Below are 17,446 nucleotides of genomic sequence, written 5' to 3'. Positions count from 1 at the left end.
GGGCTGGACTGAGTCATAAAAAACGCAGGGATTTTCCACACTGCAGCAAGTGTCCAAGACTAGCTAAGTGGGAAGCCACAACCCTCCCCTGATAGCCCCACCCATCCTTCATTCCACAGACACTTAGCTGGCACCCGTAATGTGCCTGGCCCTGGGTGGAACCCTGGAAATGTTACCACAAAACGCAGGTACAGCTCCCAAGGAGGCCAGGATTGGGAGGGGGAATGGGAGGGGGGATAAGCCACCAAGAACCCTGTGAAAGTCTGTGGGCACCAGGAAGTGGGTGTTCTGGAAAAAGCCAACCTTCAAGGAATACCTTTAAAATGGAGAAGAACCGGAGGCATCGGGATGGGGCATGAGAATAGAGGCATGAAGCCGGCAAACCGCAGAAGGGGTGGGAAAGGCTGTGGTGTTTCGCTCAGGCCACAGTGTGGTTTCCACCAGGGGATGATGGGAAGCATGCCCCACCCCAGACCCAGAGTGCCCCCCTTTCACTCACTGGACAAAGAGGAACAAGACTGCGTGGAGTCCAGTCTGATGTAAAATAGGGCATTTGCCCTTCACAGTGTTCGCTTCACGATCTTTCCTCTACTCCCTTGTTAAACTGTGGACAACAACTCAATGAGCTCAGGAGCCGGGCCCTGCACCATAGGCTCCCCCAGGCCTGCCGGCCTGAGGGTGCATCTTGCTCCTCCTTGTGCACCACAAAACTTGAACTCAACCTGCACAGAACTCCCCCATGTGGCTGAGACGGGTGCCTAGAAAAGCGCATCCTTCGCTGCCAGAGTCAAACAGGATTAAGAGACAGAGGCAGTCACATTACAGACAGTGATGACTGTGCACCCCTGAGCTGAACCGAGACTGAACGCCAAGAGTGGGTTCTAAGATCCCTGCCCACGCCCATTCCTCTAGCCCTCATCTCGGTCCTCTGAGGCCGCCGTTGGTATACTCTCTAAGTGACTGATGGGGAGCGAGGAAGAATTTCTCAATTAAAAGGGGGCAAGCTGCCTGCATTGGCTGCCTCAGAACTGACTTTGAAAAGGCTGAGTGCTCTGAGTTTAGTTGAAGCATATATTTAAATCCTGCAAAGTTCGGTAGTTTGGAGCAAGCAGCGATCCAGACCACGCGGGCCTCATGAGGAAGCCTCTGTGAGAGCTGACAGAGTATGGAGGGGGGGGCCTGTAATTCCCCTCCAAAGCCCATGAGTCCTTGAGGCCCAGAAGTGGGGATTAAATTGAAGAGAAGGGGCCTCTACTTTGGAAGAGAGAAAGAGAAGTCAATAAGTCAAAACTATGTCTTAGTCCTTCTTTAACAGAATACTCGAGACTAGGTAATTTACAAAAAAAAAAAAAAAAAAAAAAAAAAAAAAAAAAAAAAAAAAAAAAGATTTATTTTGTATAGTCTGGACACGGTGAGGTCAGCATCTGGCCAGGCCTTATGGTCACATCATGCCCTGGCAGAGTGGGAAAGCACAAGAGAGTGGGGGATGGGACACACTCATTTTTATAACAAACTCACTTTTACAGTAACAACATGAATGCACTGATTGATTGCCTCTCAAAAGGTCCATCTCTCATTCACTATATGTGACTGTCAAGAAGTTCAATACAACTGTGACTGACAGGTGGATTTGGGTGAGGCTATTTCTTAGCATCTCATGACTACCCCTATGACTACTCCCTGTGTGGGAGGTATTAAATCCATCCTTGCTGAGAAGTCTGTCCCCAGCCTCCATCCATACAGAAAAGTCTGCACTGACTCTGACAGAAAGGCCTGCGAGGTTTGCATTCTACCCCTGCTGTGTAAATCAGGAATGGCTGGTGTGTCCCTTTAAGCCTGAACCACTAGACAACTCATTTCTTCCTTCTCCTGATTACATGCCCAGGATGCCTTAGGAAAGACGACAAATGAACAGAGTCAACCTAATGACATCTGAAGGTCTGTGAAAAGCAAAAGAAAAACAGAGTACATGTGAGGTTGTAAAGGCTCACCATGTTGCAAGAGATATGAAAACACTCTAAAAGCAAAAACCCAATCTGAGCACCAAAGGAGTTATTAACAACAGATGGAGAAAATATGCTTAAGCATCATTTTCTTCATATCCAATAAAGCAAGAACCACCAGCTTGGGTACATCTTTGGAACAGCTGTGGGAGTCGGGGCTGTCTCAGCCACAATGATGAAGGGCTCTTCCCTCTAGGAAGGAGGAGCGGGGTGCTACAGAATACAAAGGCTCTGGGCCCACTCTCAGCTCAGTAGGACCAGACAGGCACAGGCAGACTACAGACACTGGACAGACAGCACCTGTGAACGCAGCTCTGCTTGGCTGGTCTTCAGAGTGGTTTGTGGACAAGGCTCAGAAGACTGGAGACACAGAATCCATTACAGACAAGTCACCGCTGTCAGCTTGTGCCTCCTGGAGGGACCAGGGTAGACTGCTGGACCTGTCCGGCAGGGCCTCCCACAGAGCAGTGATGAACAAAGTGGGCAGTTGTAAACAGGACTGGGATCAGCTCTTTCATCCAGCGTCTTTTTCAGCAAATATCTGTATCATGCAATGTGTTGGGCTCAGCTCAGGAGTTGGCACAGGATATGTAGTAACAAAGAAATGTCACCTGCTGTCCTGGAAAATCTGATAACCAGGAGAGAATAGATATGTCTGAAGGGAATGTCAGCCCTTAAACATGGGGAGTATTCAAATGTGTACAAGGAGGACTGGGACTATGGATGAGCATGGAGCTGCCATACAGATCATAGGTGACTGCATTCAAGGCAAGAGACAGGTAACAAGGGAAAGAGAGCCTCGTCTGGCTGAGCAGGTGAGTGCTCTTGGGAGAGGAAGGAAGAGAGAGGAAGTGGCACCCAGCCCCTGTGGATGGTAAGTGCCCAGCTTGGGAGACACTGGAGAATGTCAATAAGAGAGGATGCTGTAACTGTAACACACAAGAAAAGGGAACTAGATGAGGCAGTGAAGAGAGCGGGCCAGAGGTGCTGAGCCAAGGTGGGAGGTAAGGACAGACACCCAGCAGGAGGAAGAGCATCCTCGGATGGGACTGGGGCCTCCCTCAGTGCTTGAAGTGAGGCCATGTCTTGATGATGTCATACAATGCCTGGCCAGGGGACAGGATGTTGGACACATCACTGTGGCCCATTAGCAGGTAGTTGTGGGTCAGGTACCCCTTGGCCACGGCACACTGGATCAGGTCCTGAGCTGCTTCCAGAGCGGCTTTATTTGGAGGCTTTTCTGCAAAACATATTTACCCATCATCATTAAGATCTCTCTTTTTTATTTTATAATTTAATTTTACATATTAGCCATGGATTCCCCTGTCCTCCCTCCTCCCATCCCCGCCCCCGCCCTCCTCCCCAACACACCTCCCATTCCCATCTCCTCCAGGGCAAGGACTCCCCTGGGAATCTCAAAGCTGAAAACAAAATCTCAAAGCTGCTTGGCTATGGCAAAATCAGGCACCAAGATTCCAGTCTTCCCCATCTCCCACCCTAGCCTGTCCCACAATCACCATAGCCAACAACTAATTAGGCACAAAGCAAAGGCAAAACTATTGTGTTTCCTAATTCCATCTGGCCAAAATTTCTTTAGAAAATTCAAAACTGCTCTGGAAAACTTAGCATGGCACAGTTTCTCAGTATGTGCAGAACAGATACAGCTCACAGGATTATCCTCTGCTATGTCATCACAGGCAATGATGCATCCCAACATTATTGCCATGGTTACTAAGGAAGGACACACATTTCCCAAATGAGATGTAAAGGTACCAAAATTTTCAAAAGACTTTTTTTTTTCTCCTTTGCTTGCCTTGGGTATGGACATAAAGTGAGATAATTTGGGAAGAATGTGGGTGAATTGGAGGCAAATATTCTATTTGGGAGATGCTCCTAGTAGCAGTAATTCTTTACTGAGAATTTTCTAGAATATTCTGTGGATGCTACCATGTACTTCCAGTGTCACAGTGCTGTCTCCATTTGCCCATTTTTCCTGAGTATCCACATGATGCTTCATCAGGCAGAACTCTCTGCCCCACTTATATCTTACCTACAAAGTTTCCCATGAAGGCAATTCCTAATGCAATGTCATTGTATCCATAGGTGTGAGAACCTTCGATATTCCAGCCAACTCCTTCATACACTCCACCATCCTGGCCCACTAGAAAGCTAGGATTGGGTAAAAGAAAATAAGAAAGTCTGAGGAGCACAATTTTCTCCAGTCATTCCTGTAATTATTAATCTGTTCTTTCATTTATGACATTTTGTCTAGATGTTCTGTATGTGCCAATGTGCAGAAATCAGAAGCAAAACCACAGCTCTGTACTCTGCCTTCATCCCCAGCACTGAATCTGACTCAACCAAGGTGACTCTAGACCTCCGCGACACTGTGAGCAATGGGCATGCTGACCATTGAGCATTCTGGTCCCGAAGCTTTCTCCTTCCAGGCTTCCACAGCCAATGCCCTCCTTAGTCTCTCTCCTTTGCAGTTCTTCCTTGGGTCACTGCCATCTTTCCTACCTTTCCTTAACTATTGTGTTCCTCAGAACCCTATGCTTCCTCCTTAGGACCCTGGTCTAGCTGTTCTCCCCTCCCACTGAATAATTCACCCAGATTAAGCAGTTATCCCCTCCCACGGCTTTAACTAGTATCTGTAAAAGCCAACATGTCAAAGAAACTACTTGCCTTTTGCATGTTCTGCAGCCAGAAAATGAAGTGCCATCTTAAATCCCTCATTTCCCTCCCCCAGCCCCATTTAACCACTACCCATGGCTCATCAATTATGTCTTTTACATAGCTTTTAAATTCTTCCACTACTCCTGTCCAACGGTCACTATCCAGCTCCAACTTGGATTACTATAACAGTGCCCTGCCCAGAGTTTTGCCTCCCTCCAATTCACTCTTAAAATCATAGCCAGGAGGCTGGAGAGATGGCTCCACAGTTGCGAGTACTTGATGCTCTTGCACTGGACATGGGTTTGGTTCCCAGCACCCACATAGTGGCTCACAACCATTTGTAACTCCAGTTGCAGGGGATCCAACACCCTCTTCTGACCTCTGCAGGAACCAGGTCTGCATGTGGCGCACATACATATTTGCAGAACCTTCGATATTCCAGTCAACTCCTTCATATACTCCACCACCTGAAAAATGAAGCAGGTTCTCTCCTACACACAAAGGCTGCCCGTAACAAAGAGGTAGAGGGACAGACACAGCTAGAACATCAGTGGCACACTGCAGAAGCAAACCCATCTGAGGCCAGTCACAAGATTCCTTGTGTAAGTCCCTAATAAACAACCTAGGTCTATTGTAGTCTAACCCCAAGTCCAACCTATGAAAAGTACGAGGCATCTCCCAAATGTCCTCTGTGTCTCAACAGATTACTATGTTTCTTTAATTTAATCCTGGTGTGAAAGGCACCAGAAGAGACTATTTGATCTTCATCCCTGTCTTCAAACAGAAAATGTTGTCCATACCGTAGACATGAGACAAATGAGCCCAGAGGGGTTACAAGTCCTGTGTGGTGGGTAGTAGAAAACCCGTAAGGTTCTAACATCAGAGAAAACAAGCTAGGACTGGCCAGGGCCAACACCCCTTGCTGGTGAGAGCAGGGTACCTAAGAAAGCACACCTCTACTCTGCCCTCCTTATTTTCTCACTGCCTCTTACGCAGTATTTTCAGTCTTTCTGATCTGGAAGAACTGGAGAACATGCCTGAGAGGTTAGGTAGCCCAAACGGTAGCCTGAATGATACCCAGTCCAGAATCTCGGGAGAATAAAGTATGGCGCCTGCGTAAAACACCTGAGCTCCCCAGCTTTGCCTTCCATGGCTCTGAAGAGAAAGGGCTGTTTCCCACTTACTTATATGCAATGTCACAGAAATCTTGATTGTCTATGTGAAAAGACTGTGTGTCTCTGACACGAACCAAGCAGTCCACAGATTCATTGCAGCTTTTTCCAGCAGTGTGGATGATGATGACAAATTTGGCTGGGAGGTTCATTTGAGGGCAGTGTGTCTCTCTGGCTTCCCAAGCAGACCGTGGAGTGATACTGGGGCATGCTGCAGTAAAGTGAGAAACCAAGGGGATGGGAATTTGCTTTGCACTCTCAGGAACCAACATACAGCCAGAGGCCAGTTCATACCAGTCTCTCACCGGAGTCCTGCATGGGAACTTGGCAGGAGTTTGGAAAGGCCAGGTGCCTGGCTGGAGCAGAAACATGGATTTTAATTATGTAAGAACCAATATGAAAGCAGAAAGAGACAGACTGGTCAGACAGAGGAGTGACTGTATTCTTCACTATGCGGGATACCTGCATGTTTATATGTGTGCCATATAAGGTGGATATGTGCAAATTGGCTCACTCTGTAATGGATCAAGTTGACATGGAAATAATATAAAGTCTACAAAAAACTCACAGTGTTAATGAGTTATCATTATTGAAGATACTACCAGTCAAAAAACAAGAAAATTTTTATTTAGAGATTTATAATTCCAAAAAAAAATTTTTAAATATCACTGGATCAGAGAAAAAGGCTGTGTTAGCAGAGAGCTAGGCTCTGAAAGTGCTTATTAATTTTATTGGTTTTAATTTACTGACCATTCTTTCCAAACTAGCACATTATTTTTTCATTATTTGGTTTCATAGAAAAATCATTCTAATATCAGCATCACCTGCAATTTCAATTTTTTCTAAGTACCATGGTCTGGAAAGGTGTGTGTGTGTGTGTGTGTGTGTGCGTGTGTGTGTGTGTGTGTGTGTGTGTGTGTGTGTGTGTGTTCCCACAATATGTAAATATGTCTACTCCATTCCTCATCTTTTCCCTCTCACTTCCGTACACACTTCATTAGTTACTTGCTCATGTTCTTACTTTCCTCAGTGAAACATGGGTTCCTTGATGGCGAGAGTTTTCTCTGATTTTTTTCACAGATGTATGATAACTCTGAAGACTTCATGTAGACTCAGTAAAAACATGAGTACACATATATTTGTGGCAAGAATGAGTCTGTGACAATATCATTCTGGTAGGATGGAAAAGACAGGGGAAACATGTCTCTTAACTTCTCTAATTAACAGGGATGTCATTCAGTAGTAGAGTACTTGTCTAGCATGTTCAAGCTCTCACTAAATCCTCAGTGATAAAAGAAATAGTAATAATTTTCCAGATTTCATAGTCATGGCACATGTGAGATGTTGTTGGTCCAAGAAAGCCTTGAGAGTCTAACAGGAAAACATTCCCAAATGTTGTCAGAGGGCAATGCAAAGATGTGTGAGCTGAGTTGAGGGTCTTACCTTTCTTTGGCATCTCTGAATGTTGAGGAACCAAGCAGGTCTCTTCTCTTAAGAGAAGTGGCTGAATGTACCTAGGTGACAGGTACCCATCCTGGATGGCACGGGAGATCAGGTCCTTTGCAGCTGATAAAGCAGTGGGACTGGGGCTGCTGCCTTCATGAGAGGAACATGAAATAAGAACTGTCAGTAAAGAACCTCAGCCTGGATGGCAGAAACAGGGAGGGCAAGGCACCACCTAACCCAAGTGACTGGTGGACAGGAAGAGAAAAGACAGTCAGAAAGCCTGAGAGTGATGAACTACTTGGTCAGAACTCTAAGCAACTACAATTAGGAACCTCTTCTAAGGGCCAAATGAGACTATTTAATCTCCCTTTAAATAGAAGGTTAAAAATCAGATTAAAGATACATGGGGAGAGACTTGCTTGAGCAAGTCAGAAGTACCCTAACCTGTGTGAAAGGGTGACAGTATTCACTGAGTAACTGCCAGGATCAGGCATGCCTTTAACTCTTTTATATCCATTAACCCATACGATTCTTGCTGAACTTCCCTATGACACATGCCATTAAGATCCCCAGCAAAGAACAGCATGTACTGGTGGATACCTCTTACTGATATATTATCCTTCAGCACCCTGCTTTGCTCTGGTTGGGAGTAGAGGGTCAAAAACTACTTCTGTGATTCTCTTACTTTGCCTGTTGACCTCTTTTTTTTTTTTTGGTCTCTATCAACAAAAGATACTGAAAGAAGAAATAATCCATGCTATCTGCCTCTGGCAATGAAAATATCAGTGGCAGATGAAGTCAGATTCCATTGGCCATAACTGTGAACTCAATGTCCGAGGCAATTGCAGCAATATATAAACAAGTATAGACCAGAAACGAGGACAAACTGCATGTCATAGAGTGCAACAGCAGAAAGGATTTCTAGACACAATGATTATCAGAGATGGTATGTACAAGGTAGGTTGAAAAGATATGAGTGGAGTGTGGAGACAAGAAGGAGAAAGAAGGGTGTAGGCACCTTCTAAGTCTGGAGGGAATCACCATTACCTATTTTACTGCCAAAGAAGGCAATGCTCAGAGAGACATTACTGTAGCCTTGAGCACGCAAGCCTTGGACATGCCAACCGACACCTTCATACACATTGCCATCATCCCCAACCAGGAAGCTGCCAAGCAAAAAATAGATTTAGTGCTAAACCTCTGTATCGAGAAAATTCACTTTCCTAAAATGGTCCTAGAGGCTCATTAGAAGGTGAAGTTTAAATAACATAATAATAGAGAGCAAAATGGACAATTTTAGAAATAAGAATATATTTCAATTTTGGTCTTGACATAGATTGCAGGTGTTTTCCAGACTCTCACATAAAAAAAAAATACACATTTTGTTCAAAGTGGAATTTGAATGTGTGACTCTCCAGGACCTGAAGACAAATTAGTTCCATCTTTTCAAGGGCCTGCTGGTTGATTCATTAATTGTTGTTGTTGTTGTTGTTATTTGGGGGTGGGCAGGCATTGAAACATGATCTCTCCCGTTACCCAGGCTAGCCTGGAACTTACTGCATAGCCTAAGGTGCTCTTGCGGTCACAGCAGTCCTCCTGCTTCAGCCTCCTAAGAGCTGCGTATACAGTCATGTACCACTACACCCAGCTCAGTCCACCATGATTTTCAGGTTTGTTTTTAACTATAGGAGCAAGCACTTGAGCATTCTTTAAAACAATTAATTACAACTCAAGAGTTTCTTTAAAACGACTCCTCACAGATTCCTGTAGGCTCTTGATCACAGAAATTGTTTTGCTTCATTTTATTAAGTTTGTCTTTAAATCACATCTAAATTCTTTTATTCTACCCCTTCTTTTATTTCTGTCCATTCTGCTGTTCTCTGCTTTCCAATCCATCTTGAAAATGGTGTTTTGTAACTCTTGCTATATTCAGCGGCTTGGTAGACTGAATTCCAAAGCAAACTGAACGCAGAGCGGACACTTGTCAAGGTCAAGTCAAGCCCCTGCTCATCTGGGGGCTCTTTCACCTGACGCTGAGAATCAGATATCACCTGAAGCGTGCCCACCACGTCTCTGCTTTTTGGTGTCTCCAGCAGGTACCTCTGTCACTTCTACAGAGCCCTTGATGGGTTCAATGTCAACTCTCCCTCTGGCTGCAGTAACCACACTATCAAAACGAGGTGCATGTTGTCACTGTAGAAACCTGATTTTTAGAGGCAGAGCAGTTGAAACCACTTAGAAACACTATGATAGAAGTGAGCAACACTTCAGCGACAATCATAGGGTGATGGCGGACAGGGACATGCAGATAAACTGTAGTTAACAGAGTCAACACAACTTCCACCGAGGGCTGACTAGAGGTTCTTGGTAACATACAGACGCAGGGGGTACAGCGGGTCTCCAGCTGCTCTCACTTAATGAGGTTTAAAACTGAAAATATGGGGGCTGGAGAGATGGCTCAGAGGTTAAGGGCACCGGTTAAGGGTCCTGAGTTCAATTCCCAGCAACCACATGGTGGCTCACAACCATCTGTAATGAGATCTGGCGCCCTCTTCTGTGTACATAATAAATAAATAAATATTTCTTTAAAAAAAAAACTGAAAATATGTGAAATCACTGACTATCCTTTCCAAAATGGATACTTGGCAAGTTACTTCTATTTGTCTTTTTAATCCCATGCCCCTGCTCTTTCTCTTCATATATTTGTGAGCTTTCTCACTCTTGAGGGTAATAAGAAAAACTTTGGGGTCTTCAATAGAAACCTCAAAGTAGATACTCACTGAATAATACAAGAATCCTTCATGCCTTGCACTCATTTTAAGTTGGAATCTCCTCCCTATCAACCCATGTCCACTCATGACCTTGTGATACCCAGTGGTCATTCAGGGTAGTAAATAAGAAAACACATTATGAGTATGAGCCCTGGCTGGAAGGGAAGGGGAGTGGGCTGTATAAACACATAGTCTCAGCACAGTTTTGAACCCATGCCCCTGCTATGTGCCACTTTCAAGAAATCCTTTGGTATCCATAGACTATGACATTATCACATAGGTAATAAAGACAGTAACCATTCTCCTCCCCTACCGCTCCTAATCGGGTGACAGCAATGAAGACCTTTGTGAGTTGCTATGCTGGGGGCTCCTGGGGGTGGCTGCAGTTGTTTTGCAACCTTCTGTGTGTCCTTTCAGGATCTCCCAGTGTAAAAGCACCCTTGAATACATGACTCAGGGTGGTTCCTCCTAATGACTTCTAGATTTTGTTTGAGTTCTATTTTTCTAACACTTTTCAGTCATCATAAATGCAACACAATGAAGCCCAGAAAATGGGAAATGCAGAATAAGGAAAACAAGAATGTTGTGAGGAATAGTATTGAGTATGGGATTTGGAGACCTGACCAGCCTCTTACTTGAAAGCCAAATCACACCAGCCTTTGTTGTAGAGAGAATGGGACTGTAGGACCCGCACCATCTGGCTGCAGGTAGTCTGATCTTGGCACTCCATCCTAGTAAGCTGCTCTGTGATGAGGTAGGCCACAGGCAGGCTCAGTGGGGCTCTGCAGGTGAGTGAACTCGATCCCCATTCCTCTCGGGAAACTATGGTAGGACTGCCTATAAGAGAGACCACAGATCAGCATGTAACAGACCATGCCCAAGACACTAGCTCCCCCACTGTGGCATCTGGAAGCCTTGGAGGGAGCTTCATCACCCACAACTACCCAGTCCCATCTCTGTAGACCAGTCTGGGCTCAGTACTCACCTGGATCTGTACTCAACCTTGTCAAGTTGCCTGGTTAGTAGGAGCAACTGCTGAAGTTGGGACCCTGTTTGTATCTTCAAGGATGGACACAAGCAATAAGGGGTACAAGGACCCAGGAGTGAGTCAAGAGAACATAATCTTTATTAAATTCTGTCTCTGAGGACAGTCACAGTGATCCATATATTTCTGTCTTAAGAACTAATGTAATACTTCATAAATCTATTAAGGTTTGTTCAAGATAATGACAACCATCTTAGTATGTGGCACTATGATGTTACCCATAGGTCTGTTGGTAGGTATGCAGGTGACCCAAGGAAAGCAACATGGCTCTGATTAGGGACCAGAGAAAGCTTCTGTGACCCTTGGTGTGAGAGTGGGTGTTGAGTGAAGGTAAATTTAATAAAAGGTTCACTAGGGCAGGAGATTGGGACCATAAAACCCACAGGAAACTCAGAGGTCAAGACTAACCATCAACCAGTGAGTATGACAAACACAGAGCAGAACCAGGAAACTGGCTGAGGGCTAACTCCAGCTCACTGCCACACTTGGACAAGTCACTTCCTCATCAGGCCTTAGTGTCCTCATGTACAATGTGAAAAGATCAACTATGCTCTCTTTGTTCTGTGAGTTTCTCCAACACTAATTCCATGTAACCTAGTAACGTGTCTACCTAAGGGTAAAAGGCAGAGAGATAGCTAAATTGTGTCATAAAGCATGGAAATATGACCAGTATTTAAGAATTACCAAACTCAGGTCCATTTAATTCAACAGAATTCACATATATTTACTCCATGTCTAATCACTTTATAAAATGATGAAACATATTTAGGTGTTGTAAAGGCAGCCTGCATCCACAAAATTGGTATTTATTTACAAATGTAAACTCTGAGCTGGGTTTAACTTGATGAGGATGAGGAGGATAATGATGATGATGATGATGGTAGTGGTGTTGGTGGTGGTGGTGGCGGCAGTGGTGGTTGGTGAGACGGTGAGGGAGTTAGAGCTGTAAATTACCTCGAATTCATGATTTGAAGACTGTGCTGAACCTTTATAGTCAACTTGACTAGACTTAGAATCATTGAAGAAACAAGACTCTGTGTTGTGAAATATTATTTTAACTGGGCGAAGATGTGTTACATTTGTTTATGCTGAAGAACATAACTTTAATGGTGTAAAGGTGTGTTACATTTGTGTATGCTGCATTTGTTTAATGATGTAAGGATGTGTGTTTAATTATGGAAAAATGTGCTGTATTTGTTTCACCTTGCCTGCCTAAGACACCTAATTGGTCTAATAAAAAGCTGAATGGCCAATAACTAGGCAGGAGAAAGGATAGGCTGGGCTGGTAGGCAGAGAGTAAATAGGAGGAGAAATCTAGGCTTAGGATAAATAAGAGAAGGAGGAGGAGAGAAAGGGACACACCCAGGGCCAGAAACAAGGCAGTTGCTAGACAGACAGACACTGGAGGAAGCCATGAAAGTAAGATATAGAGAACTAAAGAAAAGTAAAAAGCCCTGAGTCAAAAGATAGTTAAAGAAAAATAGGTTAATTTAAGTTAAAAGAGATAGCCAGAAATGAACCTAAGCTAGGCTGGGCATTCAAAACTAATAAGTCTCCATGTCATGATTTGGGAGCTGGTTGGTGCCCACAAGAAAAGCCTGGCACATCTCTATGCATGTCCTGAAGGGATTATCTAGATTAGGTTAGTTAAACTGGGAAGCTCTGCTCTTATTTTAAACAGCACATACCATGAGCTAGGGTACCAGACTGAATAAGAGGAAGCTGAACACGAGCATTCACTGCTCTCTGCATCACAGCTGTGGAAACAAGGTGACCAAAGGCCTCAAGTTCCCGCCACTGACTGTGTCTTCCAACCATTATGTGTGTGTGTGTGTGTGTGTGTTGTGTGTGTGTGTGTGTGTGTGTAACTGCAAACCCAAATAAACCCTTTACTCAAATATTTTGTCACAGAAAAGTAATCAATATAGTATCTAATTGAATCCTCAGTAACAACTCTAATTCATGAATATGGTTAAGAGTCATATACTAACTCGTGGAGGATCACAAAAGCTCGCAGGGCACTAATGGCAATCTGTCAATTCCGGGGAAGTGCCACAAATGGCAAAGCTACACATACTCTCGTAAAGACAACACGCATTTCTATACATTCCACACAAGGACAGCTGTGTGCCACTCAGCAAAGGCACTTCCGATAAGAAGAAAGAAAACTTACCATACACCAGGAGATCCAGAACAGAGAAAATAAGAAGCCAGGGCAGCATCTTCAAATGGCCCAGGATACCAACAAGGAGTCTTCTAATCAGCAGCCCTGAAGGCCCTGGCCCTGCAGAACACTGACAGTTAACATGACTCTGCTGACTGCTGGGCTCCTTGTTTCCTTACTCTCTGTGTGCCTCCTGAGGGCTAGCACCTGGCTCAGCTCCTCAGGGTCACCTGCACACCTCAATTGTTCCATAGCTTTAAAGAGACTAATGTCTGTATCTAGCAAGCCTCTCCACAGCCACTTTCTACAGCCCAGGAGACACCTGTTTCTTGTAGTAGATGTGGTTAATTCTCTTCCACAGCAGACAAGTACAATTTCTAAAGTCCCTTAGTAGCAATAATAATGACCCTGTATAGATGCTTTCATTTCTAGTGCTACAATTTTATATTTGGCCCTTACAAAATCCCTGTAAGACAATTATCCTGAAGGCCATTTTCTTTACAGAGATGAATACTCAGCCTTGAATAACAAGTAGAGGCAGGTATGGGCTCCATCTGGAACCATTGGACAATCAGTAGTATGGAAAGCCATAGAGTTTAAGTTCCCTATTCTAAGATCTCAGAGGAATGAGTAGTCAATCTCTATTCTAATGGGAAGATAATAACCAACCATTTCCACTCACTGATCACATTCTGTGATTCAAATACTGTGTGAGGACTCTTTAGACTCTTCGCTGAGTCTCACAGTGACCTATAAGAGCATATGTCCAAGAGCTTAAGTCACATCCCCAAAATTCCCAAGTGAGTAGGGACAGAGGCTACCCCTCCTAGCCAGAACTGTCAGCTTCCAGGGCCTCTACTAGTAACCCCAATTCTGCCTTTGTTTCTGTTGGTGGAGATTCACAGCATGGGACTAAGGGATAAAATGCAGGATTGCTTCAGTGTTCCCAGATCCAAGAATCATGTTTGCCTTTGTAGGCAGAAATGAACTTCTTACTCACGCTCAGTGGGAAATGTCCACTCCCTGTGTTGCCAAGCAAGTCATCAACTTTCCCCAGTTGAGAAACAATGCAGAAGATGTTGAGGTAAGATGTCATAGACTTTACCCTACACTGTTTTGACACTACAGTTGATATCTACAGAAGGAAGTGTTTAACATTACAGCTCAAGAATTGAGCATATGAAGGATTTTAGAGCAACACAAAAATCATTAAATAACACACAAGATCCCATTAATTCAGAAAACTTTCCTCCAGCCACTCTCCCTAAAAGAGCCCATCACAACAGGGCAGGCACTTCATAAACACGTGAGAGAAATCCAATGTCTTCATAGGCAAATAAGAGGCAAGAACTAACTTGCTCATGGCAGCTGGCCTCCCAGAAAAGGACATGCCTCCTGAAAACTGCTAGAAAATGCTGTCATTCCTGACCAACAGAAAGTTTGGATCCTAGTCATGTAACTTATAACTTTTCTGCTTTCCTAACCATGAGTATTAATGTCACGAACCGTACCTCAACCTTGTTGGACCATACACCTGAACTCTTAAGGATGACAACAGGCCTGGTCTTGCAGGCCACTGAACTGATGGCCTCTCCCGACTCCCTGACTGGCTCACATTGCTGTACTTCCTCTATACATAAAAGAAACAGTAGGCAAAGTTTCAAGGCTAGAGAGACCAGGAAGAAATGGTGTAGAGGTAAATCCAAAACCAACTGCCTATGCAAGAAGATAATAGATTGCTAGTACATGATTCATCTAGAAAAACAGAGACAGCGTTCCTGTGTGGAGGATAGCTTAAACGAGAGAGACAAGAGTTTCCTTCACCATGTTTAGATATCCACTGATGGAGTAGAGCCTCTTAAGAAAAAGAGGCATCTGAAGAACACTCACATTCAGAAATCCCTGACCTCCTGGTGTCCCAGCCCAACAAGGCAGAGTGCAGTCTCGCCTTATTGGCTGTTGGTTTCCTTCTTTAGCTTCTAGTCCCTGCCCCTTCTCCAGCAGGTGTCTCCTCCTCCAGCCTTTGCTTTCTGTAGCTCCAGAAAAGTACTCTCTCCTTGGGAATACAGCACTCAGTCTCTGACTTCCAAAGAAAAGCTGACAGTGAGAAGTCCCCCTAGCAAAAGATAGGCAGAGGTCTGAGGCTCATTGCTGCCTAGCTGCACTGAGAGGAAATCAAATGAAATAAGGCTGGCACTGACAGCACATGGGGAAAACCCCATGAATAAACTCAGGTTCCTCCTCCCTGGGCAAGACCTGGATTGCCACATCCTTTAGAGTGACTTCCTAATAGCACCCCTCAATAAGCCCAGCCAACCAGCCAACCGGGGCCTACCACACACTGGGGAAATAAGTTTCAAAGACCATTGATTGCTATCTAGACAGAGAATAGTTCTCAGTGACATCTTCTAGATGTACAGATGGAAAGAGACAGGTTCACTTACCGTCCTGGGACTAGGCTCTAGGATCTGGTCCCAATTTGATTGTTCACATGTTCTGTTTTTGCTTTGCCTTCTTTTACGTTTAAATGGCTCCTCTCCTATGACCACAGCATAGTACCACAAACACATCAAGACAGTTGCTTCAAGTTACGCACCAGCAGAGACAACCCTTTAACAAAAAAAAAAAAAAAAAAAAAAAAAAAAAGCCCTTTTAAAAGAAGCCCTCCCTTTGGGTGGCCTGAACTTATAGACGTTATGTTGGAAGACAATAGTTCTCCTCAATTTTGGATCTGATTAGGAGAGTACGTCCACTAAAAGGAAATATATACCCTTCAACCTTGTAACTACACCATTTATTAAGAACTGCATCGATCTGCAAAGCATTTCCACAAGCATCACTGGGTGTCATTAGGGTATACTGTTACCTGCAGCATAATGACTCTGAGTTCTACCCTCATAAGGGGAACCTAGAATAATTATGTTCACTTCGGGTCACATTTAAGGAACCCAAAATCTAAAGAGAGCTTGCCATGACTTAATATTCAAAAGATTTGAGTCAGATCTGCAAAGGCAAAAGTCTCATCATGGCCCTGAACTCACCAGATGCACGATGTTAGACCCTCCCACTTACTTCTATGGGCCTGTTTCCTCAGCTGCCAGGTGGGAATGACAATGTTTACACAATTGTCATGAAGTTTCATGAACGCTGAAAATGTGTGCTCAGAGAGAGGACCCCATAAACACTGTTAAACCCATGGCAGGGGCTCCTGCTGGGATGCTGCCTCTGTGACTCTGCTCTTATTGATTTCAATTCCAGATATGCTTCCTCTGCCATCCCCTTACCTGCTCTTCATCCAACCTACTTGTTCTTCATCCAGCCTACCTGCTCTTCATCCAGCCTAGCACCAACTTTCCTGAGAAATCTGTGGCTCTTAGAAGAGACCCATCTATCTAAAATGAAACTCTTGGTATTCTAATAAAGCAATACAAAATACCAAGGAGTACATTCAATATTGATCCATTTAACACTTAGTGAGAAACTACTGCACAGAAGAAGCTGGATATTCAGTAATGGAAAAGCAGGTGAGCGTCCTGAATCTGCAAGGAGTTGGTCTACTGGGATATGTGTGTGGTGCTGAGTTACTGTAATCTCAGTCCCTCATTCATTAGCACTTTCAGAGTGGTAATATGCCAGAGCTACTACTCCTTTCATGCATTTACTATAATACTGTGTTAGAGGAAGTTAGCTTCAGTCATATTCCTTTTATAGAAAAGGCAGAACATGTTTTACCTCCTTGTTTACTTCAAGTTTTTAATTAAGGAGGTAGAATTAAGTAGCCTTTTAGCATTTTCCTAAAGTGTCCACGTTTGCATTTTTATGTCATCATGAATGAACAGATTTAAAGTTAATGAACTTAGACCCACTGAAGTTATTGTTGTTGATATGAGAATTGTTCCATCAGAATTAGGTGTTGAAGTTCTCTAATTAGACAGTACAAATTTCTCAACTGCTTTTTGTGCAGCTTGAGGAATATTTGTCAGCCTTGTTCAGTGCTTCTCAGCTCATGGGTCATAACCCCTTTAACAAACCTCTATCTCCAAAAATATTTACATTACTGTTCATAACAGTAGCAAAATTACAGTTATGAAGTAGCAACAAAAATAATTTTATGGGCTCTGGAGAGATGGATCAGAGGTTAAGAGCACTAACTGCTCTTCCAGAGGTCC

General features: G+C 44.0%; 1 protein-coding gene across 1 annotated transcript; it reads right to left on the bottom strand.

Annotated features, from left to right (window-relative positions):
• Positions 1 to 1,372: 1,372 nt before the first annotated feature.
• Pglyrp3 (peptidoglycan recognition protein 3) lies at positions 1,373 to 15,462 on the bottom strand. The gene is made up of 7 exons (XM_037206709.1): positions 13,287 to 15,462; positions 10,704 to 10,905; positions 8,345 to 8,463; positions 7,295 to 7,447; positions 5,864 to 6,062; positions 4,054 to 4,172; positions 1,373 to 3,243 (listed from the first exon to the last, which is right to left on the bottom strand). The coding sequence occupies exons 1-7, from the start codon at positions 13,333 to 13,335 to the stop codon at positions 3,065 to 3,067; spliced, it is 1,020 nt and encodes a 339-aa protein (XP_037062604.1). The 5' UTR covers positions 13,336 to 15,462; the 3' UTR covers positions 1,373 to 3,064.
• Positions 15,463 to 17,446: the final 1,984 nt, after the last annotated feature.

This window comes from Peromyscus leucopus, chromosome 6 (genome assembly GCF_004664715.2).
Source record: "Peromyscus leucopus breed LL Stock chromosome 6, UCI_PerLeu_2.1, whole genome shotgun sequence".
NCBI lineage: Eukaryota > Metazoa > Chordata > Mammalia > Rodentia > Cricetidae > Peromyscus > Peromyscus leucopus.
Note: the sequence above shows the minus strand (reverse complement) of the source record. Positions and strands in the feature narration are given on the sequence as shown.

Bases quoted from the DNA above. Each gene is read 5' to 3' on its own strand.
- Pglyrp3 (XM_037206709.1), bottom strand. From the start codon at position 13,335: ATGCTGCCCTGGCTTCTTATTTTCTCTGTTCTGGATCTCCTGGTGTAT. The intron at 10,906-13,286 runs GTAAGTTTTCTT...TCTCTCTTATAG, and splicing joins TCTGGATCTCCTGGTGTATG to GCAGTCCTACCATAGTTTCC. The intron at 7,448-8,344 runs GTAATGGTGATT...CCTCTCATGAAG, and splicing joins CTTCTTTGGCAGTAAAATAG to GCAGCAGCCCCAGTCCCACT.